The sequence below is a fragment of the Corvus moneduloides genome, chromosome Z, assembly GCF_009650955.1.
Source record: "Corvus moneduloides isolate bCorMon1 chromosome Z, bCorMon1.pri, whole genome shotgun sequence".
In the NCBI taxonomy this organism is placed as follows: Eukaryota; Metazoa; Chordata; class Aves; order Passeriformes; family Corvidae; genus Corvus; species Corvus moneduloides.
In genome coordinates, this window is record NC_045511.1 from 63,926,839 (window position 1) to 63,942,970 (window position 16,132).

A 16,132-nucleotide genomic window follows, 5' to 3' on the forward strand; every position below is an offset into this window, starting at 1 on the left:
GTATACTGGAATTTTTCATAGTAGTTTCTAATGTAAAATCTGCTTTTGAGGACCTAATCTGTAGGTTTGTTTGTCTGCTTGTGAAGAGAGAGGTAACATAGGTGAGACAAAAGCAGAAAGGAAGAAAAACTGAACAAAACAGAATAAACCAAATCTCTCAGCCCAGAACTATGTTACTGGGTCATAGCATAATCTGGAGTTGTAAATCATAAATTGTCATGAATAATCTTGTCTGTACTGAGTATGCAGTGAAGCAAATGAGAAAACTCACTAAGCCTGAGTATGGAAATTTCCTAAAGCACCTGGGGTGTGCAGAGAGCATAGTCATCACCTTTCAGTTCACCACTTTTTCAGACTTTTTAATTCCAAAGGGTATTGCAAATCCTATTAGTTTTCATTTAGCAACAAGGGCAGGGTAGAAAGCAGCAGTGTTCAGTGTTTATCTGCATCACTGGATTTATTAAAACTCCCATTTCTCTAGATCACCTCATTACATATTTTGTTTCCAGATTATGTCACAAAGCATCAAAAATAAGTATCTTTCAGGATATCTTAAAACATGGTGAAGTACATTGGAAAGCAGTATGGTAAAGATAGGGAAAATGACCACCAAAGAGGTCTGTGCCATCATTCAAAGGCAGTGTGAGAGCAGGCAGACGTGTTTTCTTCCCGGGAGAATGGTGTGAAGTGCTGCATGAGTGACATTCTTCGTCACAGCTTGGGCCCCATCCTCAAAGGTTCTCTCCTTGGCATGAGTTCCCTGGAAGCTGCTATTCACTAGCACCTCCTGGCACTATTGCTCTGCACCCCAGCCTAATTGAGCTCCGGTCTGGGCAGTGCTACAGCTATGAAATGCCAAAGATACAATGCAATGGAGGGGGAAACCCAGCCAGAACCACCAGTGGTGTGACTTCATTTCTGTGAGGCACCTGGTGTGCTGCCCTGTGGCACTCTGCTGCTCCCCTACGTGGCACCACTTTTACTTCTGTGAACTTTGTTTTAATGAAAACCAGACCAAACAACCAACCAAACAACTAAAAGAAGCAGGAAACCAGGAAAAGCCTTCCACACCTTCACAAGCAAGGCAATGCAGCACACAATGCACGGGGCAAGCAGGGTCAAGTGGATGCTCACCCTGTAGCTGTGGCTGGACAGAGGGCTCACGGCTTCACTGCTGCCGGGCCACCATTCTCCACAGGAAACCACTGCTGAGGGCTTCCCTGCCTCGGTGTGTAGCCAGACACAGGCCTAAGCTGCACTGGCTGTGCCCAGTTACGAGCTCCTGAGGACAAGAGAGACATAGAGTTCCGGGAGCAGGTACAGTGGAGAGCAACAAAGATAACTAAAGAACTGGAGCATCTCTCTTATGAGGAAAGGCTGAGAGACATGGGTTTGTTCAGCCTCAGGGAGACTGCAAGGGGAGCTCATCAGTGTCTGCAAGTGTCTGAAGGGAGGGTGTCGGAGGACGGACCAGGCACTGCTCAGTGGTGCTGAGCGACAGGACAAGAGGCAACGAGCAGAAAATGATGCACAGGAACTTCCACCTGAACATGAGGAAGAACATTTTACTGTGTGGGTGACTATGCGCTAAAACAAGAGAGGCAGTGGAGTCTCCCTCACTGGGGATATTCAAGAACAGTAAGGAGAAATCCTATGCCAGGTGCTCTGGGATGACCCTGCTTGAGCAGGGAAGTTGGAGCAGGTGACGCCCGCTGCTCCCTGACCCACCCTGACCCACCCTTGCCGATCCGCGGAAGCGGCGCCCCCGCCGGGCCCTTCGCGGGGCCACGTGAGCGCCGGGGCCGTCCCGCGCGCCGGGCGGGGCCGGGCCGCGCTCTGCCCTGGCCCGGGCCCTACGGCGGCTGCGCGGCGGGCGGGCGGACGGCGCGGCCATGGAGCGCAGCGGCGACACGGGCGTGTGGCGGCTCCGCGCCACCGCCGCACAGCGCGACCGCCGCCAGCCGCCGCCGCAGGACGATGGCGACCGCGGCGCGGGCGGGAAGAAGCGGGGCGGGCGGCGGCCGCTGCTGCCGCTGCCCGAAGCGCGGGGGGCGCCGCTGGTGCTGCTGTACCTGCTGGGGCTGCGGGCGCTGGCGCAGGTGTCGCACCGGCAGCTCCTGAGCCGCCCGCCCGCCGCCGCCGGGCCCCGCGACTTCAGCGCCGCCCGTGCCAGGTACGGCGGGGCCACCGGGCGGGAGGGGCGCCGGTGGGTGGCGGTCCCTGGCAGAGGGGTCATGTCATGCTTTGCCCTGGCGAGAGCTCGGAGCTGATGAAACAGCGCGTCCCCCATAGTTTAGTTCTGTTAGTCTCGTGTAGTGTACGGTGTCTCGGAAAGCTTCTTTGCAAGTTTTTAGTTGTGTCAACAAAACGTCGGGAAGACTAAAACTATCACTGTAATTTTAGAGTGTTAATGTCAGGTGTATGTCTTGGTAAAAGTGTGCTTATTCAGACCTTCAGGAAAGGGCATTTATGCATGTACAGAACCTCACTAAAGATAAAATCACTCTTTCCCAATCACTCTTCTGTTCCTTTTTGAATTGATATGTTCAGATCAGAAAGCCAGTACATTGGCTTAATATCATGGTAGTTAAGCTAAGGAGTCCTGAGTAAAGATCAGACCTATATGCCCATTACAAGTTACTGTCTAACTGGCTTTAGCCTTTTCTGCTTACCTTGAGTTTTGAAATAGAGCCATGTACCAAAATGTTACAGCTGTAGATAAGTTACATACTAAATGTTGAATGTATTGATGCTGAAGTTTTAATTTATGTCTTACAGGGGATATCTTGACAACATTACAGCAATTGGGCCCAGAACAGTTGGAAGTCCAGAGAACGAAGTTCTTGCAGTTAACTACCTCTTAGAACAAATTAGGGGAATAGAAAGAGAAAGCACGGATGCTCACAGGATATCTGTAGACATACAAAGGCCCACAGGCTCCTTTAGCATTGACTTTTTAGGAGGCTTTACTAGTTACTATGCAAACATAACCAATGTGGTAGTGAAGCTGGAACCTCGCAATGGAGCTGAGCATGCAGTGTTATCCAATTGTCACTTTGATTCCGTACCAAATACCCCGGGTAGGTCTGTGTGTTTGTTCCTTGTTTCTGTGTGTTACGTGAGCCGCAGAGCTTGGCTCATGGATTTCTCATACCAAGTAGCCACATTAGATTACTGCATGTGTCAGCTAGTCTGTTTGGTCTCAGTGAAATTCATTGCTTAGAGTGACAGGTTGATCCTGTTAAACTTAGAATTTCACTCTCACTTTCTGTAGGCAGCAATTTACAGATGCGTATTTAGATTTCTGGAAGGTTTGGTTATGTCTGCCTTTCTTATAATTCACTGCTTATGCATATAGTTCATGTGCTGCTTCCACCCATCATCCAGGTCTTTTCATACTTCTTTACTGATTTATTCCTGGCTTTTCTTTCACAGGGTGCTTAGCCAGAGACTATGCCCATCCCCACTAACCAGTCTGTTTTCCCCTCCTTTTGCTGGTATCTTTTTTTTTCAGTCTGATATGCTTAAGATATGCCAGGTTTTTTTTCGTTTCTTTCCACGTTCAAAGCTCCTGTCTCAAAAGAGTGGAGTGATCAAAGGCTGGGGTACTGTTGCCTTGGTAGTGTCTGTATCTCTTTTACAGCTACTTTGACTATCAGTTTTGTGTACTCGCTTAGTCTTGTTCCTCTACATTTTATAAATCGAATCCTGTTAAATTATTATTGCAGCAAGGGTGTAAACTGCTTTGTAAATTTGTGGGTTTAACAGAGCCAGGAAGGTATGGATCTAAAACACAAAATTTGTTGTAACACTCAGCCACAGGTGTGTGCCTGTTACTGCAGTTGAATAACACCCACAGATGTCACTCACCAGCAGTACAGCTTTTACTGGAGTTTTTTCATTTACATCCCACACAATATTTTATTTTTTTGGTGCTGAACGTTGTATTCTTTAGCACATGTGACTAGTCTTCATTATTAAGGAAACAAATGAGTATTAGCTAGAGAAACAAAGCTTTTGCTGGACTCTTTCTGCCTTTTTTCTGTCAACAAATAGCATACAGAACTTCTCTTTCTCCTCAATCATATTTCTGCAACATGAGTTTCCAAATTACACTTAATAAATTCATGATTATTATACATGCTCTGTGATGGAGGAACTGCAGAGATGCTAATTACTGTATATATAGTCTATGTATGTCTACCTAGACTTAGAATATTTAACAAGCATAGTACTATGATTATTAAAAATTGTTTTCAAATTGATGCCCTGTGTAAATTGTGTGTTGATTTCTGTGGGTTATAAAACAGGATTATGTTTACATCAATTATTTTCTTTACAGTTCCTCAGACACTAAAATACTTCACCAACCTTGCACAGAAGTGCCAAAAAAATAAGAGTGGTTTGTATAGGATTTTACAGAAATCTGTAGAGGAGCTGGGAATCAGCCTGTGTGCTTGCTCTTAATCACAAAGCAGCCTAACCCTTTACTGCGGCATGGAGCTGCTCTGCCTTTTGTTTTCTTAGTATGCCACTTGCACATTACCTAAGCCTTTTGTTTTCTCTTCTCCTGTATTTCTCTTAACTATTTGCTTACAGCCTTTTTTCCATTACCAAAAAGGTGGGCTTTTAACCAGAATTAGTATGTCTCAAAGATCAGTGAGTAATATATTTGTAAATCCGGTAATAAAATATAATCCGCTTATGATGCTTGCATACACAAAATGTGTGAAGCAAGACTCAGTCAATCATTAGTTTTAGAAAGCTTGTGTTCCTTGTGAAGGAAAAACATAAACCGTAAAGTCCTAAAATGTGTCTCTTGTTCTGATTCTACTTCAGTTTGTATGGCCTGTTTGATTCTTTTCTGGTAAACTCGATGGCAAAAGCATCTTTGAAATTATCATCACAGACATAATGTGGTTTTTTTAGGTTGGCAATATCTGCCATAAAATCTGTTACGACCTCCGGTCAGTTTTGTTTTGTATGAAGTACTGGGGGATATTTTCTCTGCAAGTTTGTGTTAACGGTCTAAGGCTACATGGCTGCTTTTATCAGATGTAAATCTGTATGTCTCTTGAAGCCAATAACTTTTATTTTTCTTAGCCTCACAGTAAGGCAAGTAAATTACTAATGTCAGTGGAAACTATACTCCTCTGCTGAGTTTTCAAAACAGCATTTTAGATAAAAGAACTCAGTGTGGCTGAAAGCAGACTACTGATAAACTTGGATAGCAGTTAAGGTCTCTTCCAACTCAGAATATTCTGTGAAATTAATGAAAATCTGTGACGATCAGGGCTTTAAATCAGGTAATTGGGTGGTGATCTATGGAAAGCTTTTGTCAGAACAAGGCAGTAATTTCTGAGAACTAGAGTAGAGAATGGTGCATTGGAAAGGTCTCGAATTTATTTATTCCATGCAATAAACTAAAGCTAAAATCTAGATTAAGATTCATGTTTGTATCAGGAATATGTCCATTTCATAGCAGATATGTCTTACGTTTTGTGTGGTGACAAGCTTTGGAAAAGCTGCTTGTTTTTTTTTTTCTTTTATGTGTAAATTGCACATTTTGAGCAGCTAACTGTACCTAAATAGCATGCTGAGGCTTGACCGCATCATTGTCGGCATCTCAGTGCGTGTCAGCATCACGTGTGTGACCCAGGCCCAGAGGAATGAGTTTTAATTTCTGTTTTCTCCCAAATTTTACTTATTAGAGCAGGATAGGGAGGTGCTACAGCTTGCACCAAAGTGAGGGAACTGGGAAAATGGAAGGCCTTGACTAAAAGATGGATACTTAAGATAAAAAAACAGTGGGGTGTGGGAGGAGGTGTGAGATTGTAGTATTGGATGAGGAACTCAAAGAGGACAGATTACTGAGCTTGGAGTGAAAGGGGTTTCTGCAAAGAAGGAAGGGTGGTGAAAAGTGTCTGATCAGGAAAATCTTTTATTGTAACGTATACCGTATGGAGGCTTTTAAAGGTGTGAATTCTGAAATAGCATAAACCATTTTTCTTCTCTTGTCTTTGTTGCAAGTCTGTGTGTTTGTTGTAAGCCTTACTATTTTGCTGATTGTTTTAAGGTGCCAGTGATGATGCTGTTAGCTGTGCAGTGATGCTTGAAATACTTAACACACTTTCCAAGTCATCGGAGTCCCTGCAGCATGCTGTCATATTCTTATTTAATGGTGCAGAAGAAAATATTTTGCAGGTGAGAATATGCCAGAATTATAAATTATACATCAAAGCAGCGTATTAAAGCTCTTAACAAAGGAAAGATAATGGCTTGTGTTTATCTCTTGGAATATTCATTAATTACCTGTCTTTTCTGAGGAAAATGTGTATGATTTCAAAGAGAAAAATGCACTTGGACTAAGAATATTGACTGTATTAGTTTAAGTATAAGACTTGCATTTTCTGCATCTGTTTGTGTTATCTGCCTTGTGCAGTCTTGAGTTATATGCAAACTTGAATGACAGAAAATAACATTTAGGCTTGTCTGGTAGATATTTGACCTATATTTTTTTGTTTTCCCATCAAGGCTAGTCATGGCTTCATTACACAACATGAGTGGGCCAAGTCAATCAGAGCTTTTATTAACCTGGAGGCAGCAGGTGTAGGAGGAAAAGAACTTGTTTTTCAAACAGGTATGAGCTTGCATTGTGTCCAATTTCTACACAAGGTTAATTTGGTAATAAATGATGCAGACTTGAAGGAGTATTGAAAGTGACTCATAAGCAAAAGATAGGAGAATTTCTGTGCCTTTTCCCAGGCCTTTGCAGCAATTAAGTTGTTTTCAGTTTTTAGATACTTCCAGGCTAAAGCACTGCCACAGAAGTTGCCTCATCGGTAGGAAGCCTGTGTAGAGCAGAATAGTAGAAGTTGTGTTTCCCTTTTGCATCAAGGTAAAAAGGAGAAAAACATTTGGATAGCACATATCTCTTAATACTCATAGTTTCATATGTTCTATTTATTTTTCACACCAGTTCTTTCAAAATCTTTGCAGGGAGATTGTGGCATTAGAATTCCATCTCATGCTCAGGAAGCAGCAAAAGTTCTGTGTTTTGTAGGCTGCAGTTAGACCTGTGCTCCATCCTAGCTGGAGTGCAGACTTTCTTGTAGTGCTGAAGCTGCTTAGCTGTTTACATGCACTGAATGCTTTAGGGGAGAGACTTTTTTCTAAACAATAGTATTGATGTGTGATACATACATGATGGATTGGGAGTTCAGCTAAAGGTTGTGACTTCATTATTGCTGGGTCTTTTTGGGACGTGGCTTATCTGCTCTGTCACTGAACACAGGAGGCAACAGTGGTTTGGGTTTTTTGCCCCCAAATGTAGCTAATTCTTTCTCTGAAGTGTGAGTCATTCAGCCAACCTAATTATACTTATTATATAGTCTGTGGGGCAACAGTGTTAAATCTCCAGTGAGTTACTTTGCATTATTTGTTACCATGAGGATGCATATCCTAACTGAAGTTCAAAAACTATTTGCGGTGAACTTTCTGCTCATCTCTTGTTAGGACCTGAGAACCCTTGGTTGGTACACGCATATGTAGTTGCAGCCAAACATCCCTTTGCCTCTGTGGTGGCACAGGAAATATTTCAGAGTGGCATTATCCCAGCAGATACAGACTTCCGTATCTACAGGGATTTTGGCAATGTTCCAGGTATGTTATCAAAAGACATGTCAATACCTACTACGTTTATAATGAGGATACTGTTCTGCTGTTGACTGTGTGAAGGTCCTCAAATTTGGTTTGTTTCTCACACTGGGAGGGAATTCTCCTGCTCCTTTCCTAAGGAAAGAGTTTTTAGATGAGTTTGTCACACAGTTTGCTAGGAATGTATTTAGATGACTGGTGTTTTCCAGAAAGAAACCACATGGTAGAAAAGTGTCCTGAAAATCAGGAAAATACTCCAGGAATTAGCAGCTATTAAATATTCTGTTTCGAAACATTTTGGTACATGATGCTAATTACGTACTTGCAGGAATGAAATGTCTGTATTTAATGGATAAACCAAAATAATCTTTTTTAGAGATAGTGAATAGTCATTAATGTATTTTCATTACCCTTGGGTTTTGTTTGGTTGGGGGATTTTTTTGTTGTTGTTGGTTTTGTTGTTTCTGTTTGATTGTCGTGTTTTGGGGTTTTTTTCTTTCTGGTGGTGGTGTTTTGTTTGGGGGATTTGGTTGGTTGGTTTTTGGGGGATTTTGGCGGGTTTTGTTTGTTTTTTTCCATAATCGAGCACAGGATAGAAGCTTTTTAGTTTTGCTGATCTGTTTACAGTTTGCCATTCTTTCTGTTGAGAATGAACAGTGGGAAAGAAATGGGAAGCGTTCACTCAGTGTGAACACAATTCAAAAGACTGTAAACTTCTGAAAAGTCCTTCTTGTCCAGGACAGGTTGTCACTGGAGTCACGTTCAAGAAAAGTGATATTTCTGAATTGATTGTTAGTACAAAGCAGTTGTTCTGGCATATTCTGTACTGTTCTGAAGTACACTTCCAGCCTGAAACTAAAGTAGCTGATTTTATACAATGTGTTCTTTGTTCAGAATCGTACCTGGGTGGTAAATGATTTCTCACTGACCTCTGGGGGTTTTTTATAAACAGATTAAAAAAAAGAATTGAGTTAAAAAACTGGTTTGTTCCTCAGAATTGAGACCTATTTTGCCAGAAATTGTGAGAATTTAGATTGCAGATAGCAGCTTTTTGCATATGCAGCTGAACAGGTGAATGGGATACACTGAATGTGTAACTAATGAAGCAGAATAACCTTTGGGTTTTGGTAAATGCTTTTGTTTGTTTGAAGAAATTATTTGGACTTTGAAGTGAAGGGTTTTCAGACCAACTCTCTGAAAGCTGTTTACACATCAGAAGTACAAAGAGCGCACCTGGTCTTTTGAGAAGGTGATCTGTAGTTTCACAGTGCTGCTTTTTACTACTTTTCAGCATAAACATTTACTGAAGCTTTGCAAGGAAACATTTGGCAAGCACCTTGTACATCTTTTCTGAAGCTGAGATGATCTGGTGTTTCCATGTGTTTCTCCAGTTGCAAGAGATGTCATGGGAATCGGTACATACGAAAGGACCAGTACTTTAAAATGTTTTAAAGCTGTTCTGTTTTAAAGACAATGGAAGTCCAGTTAGTTTTACTCCTGCAAAGAAGGCTGTTTTGTTCATCTCTGAGGATAATGACTGGGTTACAATGTAGAGCACCATTTTCTGTGAAGTACGTGGGAGACTTCTATTTGTTTTGGGGTTTTAGGATTGCATAGATTTAAAAAATGCTGCTTCTCTTTCTGTAGGAATAGATTTGGCTTTTATTGAAAATGGCTACATTTATCATACAGAATATGACACGTCAGACAGAATTTTGACAGATTCCATTCAGAGAGCAGGTCGGTATTTTAATTCAGTAATTTACCATCGAGTAGTATTGTTGCTTTTTCATTTCACTGTAAGATTGCTGTAGTGATAAATTAATAATTTTAATTACCCATTTAGTACATGTTGGTTGTGTTCTCAAGAACAAAGAATTAACTGAATACGTATCTTTTAAATACAAAAGAAATATATTTGGTCAATTTGGGAAGATAAACTTTATCAGCACCCAGTGATATCAATTAGATTCCACAGTTGCTTTCAAATCGAAGTTATTTACTGCCCATTGATACCTGACTGTTCAGCATTTGTGTTCCTTTTATCTTATTAAGTCCTGTTATTGGTTAACGTTTCTCATCAGAAGCTTTTGAGTAAGTTGGTGGCATAGAGACTGATCTGCCAGCAGAGGTTTTTTGTATTAGAATAGATCTCAGTCAAACTTATGTGGTAGCACACACCACATAAATCCTGGATAAACAGGATTTATTTTCTGCAACAGGTTGTGCTCATTAGACAGACTACAGTGAAGAAAACTATGAAGACCTTTAATTTCCCAGGAAAAGCTAACATAATCCTAAATGTCTCCAGGATTTTGACCATTCATTCTTTAAGCTTATGTACAAGCCAACTTAGTTGACCAGCATGAATATGGTTTTTAAACACTTCCTTACACCAGTTTAGCTGCAGGACAGAAAGTAACACTTCTAAATTCCTATTGGAAAGATGATTGTAGTCATGATGGTCTTATGTAGAGCCTGTCCTCCTAAACATATCACAGATTAAAAAAAAAAAAAAAAAGACACTTTACAGCCAGTAAGAACTTCTAATTGTCTAGTGAAAGCTAAATGAAAGTTGAGAATGATTGTTCTCATTTGGTTACCTTGTTTTGACTGTACTGTGGGAAAGGAAAAGGTGGTTGGTGCCTATAGGCTACAAAGGAATATAGTGGCCTTTTCTTTAGAGTCATGGAGGGAAAGAAAGGCAGGTAATTGATAGACATTGAAACCTGGAGGGGTCACTTAGTGGTGAGGAGAAATTATGGTTGGGATGATGATTGGGAAATTATAAACTCTTCTATGGGTTAGCCTTCAAGTCCAGTGCTAAATATCAGAAGTGTAGAAGAAGTTACGGGCTGAAAGCCTGACTGTTTCTCCATTGCAATGGTGTCTAAGTGCATGAGAATTCCCAAGTATACTTATTTTGACAGCTGGATAGATTAACTCATGTAGAACCCTATTCTGTGTGTACTGTCAAATACCTGTTTGAGAATAATCATTTGTGTTCATGTCTTTGTTGAGGATATTTCTATACAATTTTTCAGAATGGTTATAGTAAAAAATAAATAGTGTGTGGTAATTTATCAACCTTGATATAATTATATTGTGTATCTACTGTTTTAATAGGTGACAATATTCTAGCTGTCCTAAAATACCTAGCAACATCAGAAAAGTTGGCTAAATCTTTTGAGTATCGACATGGAAATGTTGTATTCTTTGATATACTTGGTTTATTTGTCCTGGCCTATCCTGCTCGTGTTGGCACAATTATGAACTATATTACAGCAGCAATTGCTGTTTTTTATTTAAGCAAAAAAGTATTGCAGCCAAAACCCAGAGGTAAGTCTAGGTTGTTTACAGTTTTGGTTTTTTTTTTTAATTACATTAGTCTTTAGCAATTAGCAATTCCTAAATGAAGAAGTGTAGGTGAAAATGTGTTCAGGCCATTACGGCATCTCTTCAGTTGAACTTCAGAAATAAAGTTTAGGTGTGCAGCATGCCATAGGAGTTGCTTTGTGTTTAAGTCTCTCATCTGAATATTTGTGATGGTGAAAGAATATGATAGGCTTAGATGTCCAGCATTTATGAATCATGATTTTGTCTCTTATAATATCATGAAGATTAAAATTAAATCTTTTAAAGATCTGGGTATTGAAAAAAAATTGCCTTGTATCCATATAATTTTTAAAATTCTGTTAATTCAGATAAGGTAGCAGAATCATGTTTAACGCCTGTCTATAGACAGGACCGAGTATGAAAACAAAAAATGGAGAAAATGACAGCAAAGCTTAATAGAGTGTAAACCAACTTAAGTCTTCTAATTAGACCTTTTTAGTATGTGTAGGAACATGCCTGTTAAAAAACCTTAAAAAACCACACCGATCTCCTCCTGAAAATCCAGAAAACATTTTTAGAGTAAGAAAATGTTAAAAGAAGAACGACTCAAATTTTTTATTGTTGGAGGTTTTTTGTGGGGACGGGGCTTTGGGGTGGGTTTTTTTGGTGGTTTGTTTGGTTTGGTGGGGTTTTTTTTGCAGAGGGCGTTGTTCTTGTTTTGGTTTGGGGTTTTTGTTGTTATTTTTGTTGTGGTTTTTATTGGGTATTTTTTGTATACCTAAAAATGGAACTGTGGCTTCATTGGTTCCCTAGTAAAGTTTTTGCTATCACGAAAGCTGTAATCTACAAAACACACCAGTATTTTGGGAATAAACCTTGCAGTGGAGATGTGTGCAAGTAGACATGCACAGAAACAGGCTAAGTGATGTAAAACCATGCTGTTAAGATGTCTTCACAGGGGACCCCTTAATTTTGGTCATTAAAGTAGTTACACTGTGGGGTAATTAAAATTTTGATGATTGTCTGCAGTAGAATACACAGGTGTTGAATGAAACTTCTTTTTTCTTCTTCATAGCTGTTCATAACCTGAAGAAGTTATTTGCTGCATTCAGCTTAACCCTCACAAGCTGGGTGTGCACACTGGTGGCAGTCCTTATGGTGGCAGTGTTTGTCTCCATCATTGGACGGGCTCTTTCTTGGTACACCCATTTCTATGTTTCTGTGTCTCTCTATGGCACTGCAGCTGCAGCTAAACTCATTCTTGTGCACATGCTAGCCAAGAAGTTCTTCTACAAGGTGGGCAAGACTTTGTTGTTATTGTTGAACGGCAATGAGGTGTTTAATCTGTGGAAGACCTACCTTTTGAGCTGATTTAAAAAAATGCGAATAGTTTTCAGTATCTAAAATGTTGCTGTAAAAAATTGCTTCATCTAAACATAAGAGATTGTTCTGCTAAATCAGAGAGGTAAGAGCTATGTGATTTAAGACAGCCTTGACCTTTAGGAGCTGCTTCAAAAAAAAGGCGGGAGCCTTTGTGATTTAGGTCACAACAACCCCAGGCAGTGCCACAGGCTGGGGTAGAGTGGCTGCAAAGCTGCCCACAGGAAAAGGACCTGGGGGTGCTGGTGCCAGCAGCTGAACATGAGCCAGGGTGTGCCCAGGTGGCCAAGAAGGCCAATGGCATCCTGGCCTGGATCGGCAACAGTGCAGCCAGCAGGAACAGGGCAGGGATTGTTCCTTTGTTCTTGGCGCTGGTGAGGCCACACCTTAAATCCTGTGTTCAGTTCTGGGTCCCTCACTCCAAGAAAGACATGTAGGTGCTGGAGCAAGACCAGAGAAGGGCAATGGAGCTGGTGAAGGGTCTGGAGCACAAGTCCTGTGAGGAGCAGCTGATGGAGTTGAGGTTGTTTAAGCTGGAGAAGAGGAGGCTCGGGGGGACCTTGTCACTCCCTACAACTGCCTGAAAGGAGGGTGTAGCCAGGTGGGGATTGGTTTCTTCTCCCAGACAGCCAGGGACAGGACAAGAGAAAATGGCCTCAAGTTATGCCATGGAAGGTTCAGGTTAGATATTAAAGAGAGATTTCGTAATGGAAAGGGTTATCAAGCTCTGAAACAGACTGCCCAAGGAAGGGGTTAGGTCACCATCCCTGGAGGTATTTAAAAGGTGTGTAGATGCGGCACTTAGGGACATGGTGTACCGATGGCCTTGGCAATGGAAGGCCTAGGTTGGACTCACGTGATCTCAAAGGTATTTTCCAACCTAAACAATTCCATGATTATTCTGATTTATAGTTCTGAGCACAGCTGGAGATGGAACAGAGCTCTTGGTTCTTCTCTGCATTAGGTAAAAGTCATTTAGGCCCCTGCAAGGCTCAGTGAGGATTTGGTGTGTGTTACTTTTCCATTGCTGTCATTTGTCATGATTACTGTCTGTCTACTTGTTTTGCTTAGGATTTTTTTTCATGAACTTACCGTGATTTAACTTGTGTAATAATTTCATAATTATAAATTATAACAATCCCATATGGTTTTGTGTCTTGAGGTATCTGATAGATGACATTCTTCCAGGGCAGAAGTTGACTACTCAGGCCTTCTAGGCTGAGGTTTTAGGTGCAGTAATAATTAGTCATTCAGCTTGTTGTTACTTATCTTCTCAGCCATTTGTGTGGGTTTTGGACAAGAGAATTTAGGAAGCCTTAGTTGACAGGCAAATACAAATGTTTGAAAAAGTTTTAAGAACTTTGTGACATTTGGTGAATTTTCATCTTATGAAAAGTTCTGAGAGGATCCATCATGTCTTTCTCTGGAAGTAGAGTTTTTAAAAATTTTTTGGGGAAGGGGAGTGTTAACTGGTACATGTATGTTACCAAATATATGTATTTGGTGTTATCCCTTTGTGGAAGAGATGAGCCATTTATAAAATAGATGCATTGTTACAGTTTTCCAGTCTTCTGGATAAGCTGTCTGATACTTTCATTAGCTGTTAAGACATTGCAGGCTCTGGCTCTCCTTCATACCTACTGATTGCTTAATCATCAGATCAGCCATCTCAAAATCAAAAGTGTAGCATGCTGTAGCTTGCACCACAGTGTATCGTTAATGTTGTTTCTGTAACTTGCATTTTACTTAGAAGTTGCATAAAATTTTTGGAAGCCAGTCTCTTCCTTGGCTATCAGAGGCAGTGCCTACTCATGGCTCAACAACTTGTGAGTTGATAAGCTTTATGTTTTGAAATAGGTTTGGCAACTTCTATGTTTCTTTGCTCTCCTTTTTTTTCTTGTCACCCCAGAACTGAAGTAGGTGCTTTCTGATAACCGTTGTTCATGCAAGCAATCCTTCTTGCTACAAGCAGGATTTGCAGATAGGAACTTTGCACTGCAAACACTGCAGCATTGCTCATGTAACTTAAAAAAAAAACAAAACCAAAGCAAATTACATTTTTTACGGTTAAATTTTTTTTTTTCCCTGAAACATTGCTGGTGTTATCTCACCTATGATGTCTTTTATTCAAAACAAATAACGTATTTTAATAAGCAGACTTCTGAAGTGACAGCTTGTGGCATGACCTACAAAGGCACCAGTATAATATTTCTGCACTAATAACAGTGCTTGTGTAAGAAGTCTGTTAGCAGCTGCTGTTCAAAAACAAGTTTACATTCTCAGGAGGTACAGATAACTTTTTCACACATAAGTATTATGTAATGTGTGCTGTGTTACATTTTCTTTGAAAAGGCCCTCTTTGCCTGAAACACTAGCCATGTGTATTCTTTTGTATTGTCACTTGTACATTCCCTTCCTCCTTCTGCCCAAGCCTGTGTAATCTTTTTCAAATTGTGTCAGCAGACTTAGAAAACTAATAAAAAAATATACTGTCACAGATAATTCTGTATGGTAAGAGAATGGTGAGATGATGCTTGTCAGAATTGTTTTGCCCAAGGAAAACAATTATATACAAGGAATATGGATTTTTCTGTGTGTTCTCATGAGGTGGGATCTATGGAATGTGCACAGTAATTAAATGTATTTACTGCTTTTTGTTACAGAATATGAATGAGCAGTACCTGGGAGATGTTTTTTTTGATGCCTCATTGATGATTTGGTCAATAGCATTGGCTGTGATGACTCAGATGGGCCTTTGTTCAGCATTCATTTGTACATTGTGGGTAGCATTTCCTTTACTCACTAAGCTGATGATCCACAAGGAATTCAGCCAAAAAGGTATTGGTTTTGAGGGGTGGAAATGGTATTTAAAAACTTCTACTCTTACTCTTATTTAGGCAAAAGAAACTGCAAACATTGACTTTGAATAGTCAAATTAACTAAGTCACATTTTTGTAATGAAAGAAGTGTTCTTGAACTTAAGACAGTTTGAAAGTGTGAGAAGCTTTAAAAAAATACACTGAAAAACATCCCATGTCTCAGGTTAAAAGAGCAGTATGTGGGTATATTAACAAGCCATCAAAATTTTGATGAACAGTTAAGGTTCATAAAAAATACTGTAATATTTAAGGAATGCTTGGGACAGAAAACACGTTAAAATTTTTTTTGTAATACAAGATTAATTTTGTGGTGGTTTTGAAAGTTACACTAGTGTTGGCTATGCAAAATGAGATCTTTTCATATGCATATCAGGGATGAGGACCAGTATTGTGTATTGGGCCTTGCAGTGGTATTGTGGATGTATCAGTAAAGCTGCGTGTTTATGTCCTTTTCAGCTTTACTTCTTTTGTCTTTTGTTTTTTCCTGTTCCCTACAGGTGCCACAATACAGTTCATTGTGATGTACATGCTGGGGATGTTTGTTCCTTATCTGTATATGCTGTATCTAAGTTGGACTGTATTTGAAATGTTTACACCTGTCATGGGACGAAGTGGTTCAGAAATTCCACCAGATATGGTGTTGGCAGGATTTATTGTTATCTTCACTATGATCCTGTCTTCGTATTTTGTAAGTAGAATTTGTAAATATTGTTTAAAACCATTAAACTTTCTCTAGAGTTTAGAATAAGAAGGTTTTTTTAATTAATACTAGAAATTAGTGATAATTTGACAATATCTTAAATGTTACTGGAAAGTTCTAGGAAATGTGTCAAAGATTCCATGTTTGTGTTAGTCAAAGAAAGGTCATTGAAGCACTGCTT

At 40.2% G+C, this 16,132-nt stretch overlaps 1 protein-coding gene across 2 annotated transcripts in view; it reads left to right on the forward strand.

Annotated features, from left to right (window-relative positions):
• ERMP1 (endoplasmic reticulum metallopeptidase 1) overlaps positions 1-16,132 on the forward strand; it is a 33,979-nt gene that overhangs the window by 11,655 nt on the left and 6,192 nt on the right. Inside the window, exons 1-10 of one of the 2 annotated variants that reach the window (XM_032097159.1) lie at positions 1,884-2,173; positions 2,779-3,080; positions 6,077-6,204; positions 6,535-6,640; positions 7,516-7,662; positions 9,304-9,396; positions 10,783-10,995; positions 12,068-12,288; positions 15,036-15,210; positions 15,749-15,939. In XM_032097159.1, the coding sequence (XP_031953050.1) occupies positions 1,893-2,173; positions 2,779-3,080; positions 6,077-6,204; positions 6,535-6,640; positions 7,516-7,662; positions 9,304-9,396; positions 10,783-10,995; positions 12,068-12,288; positions 15,036-15,210; positions 15,749-15,939 (1,857 nt within the window). In that variant the 5' untranslated portion in view covers positions 1,884-1,892. Of the gene's footprint in view, positions 1-1,883; positions 2,174-2,778; positions 3,081-6,076; positions 6,205-6,534; positions 6,641-7,515; positions 7,663-9,303; positions 9,397-10,782; positions 10,996-12,067; positions 12,289-15,035; positions 15,211-15,748; positions 15,940-16,132 lie in introns of those variants that run through there. The other variant, XM_032097160.1, reaches the window with a different exon arrangement.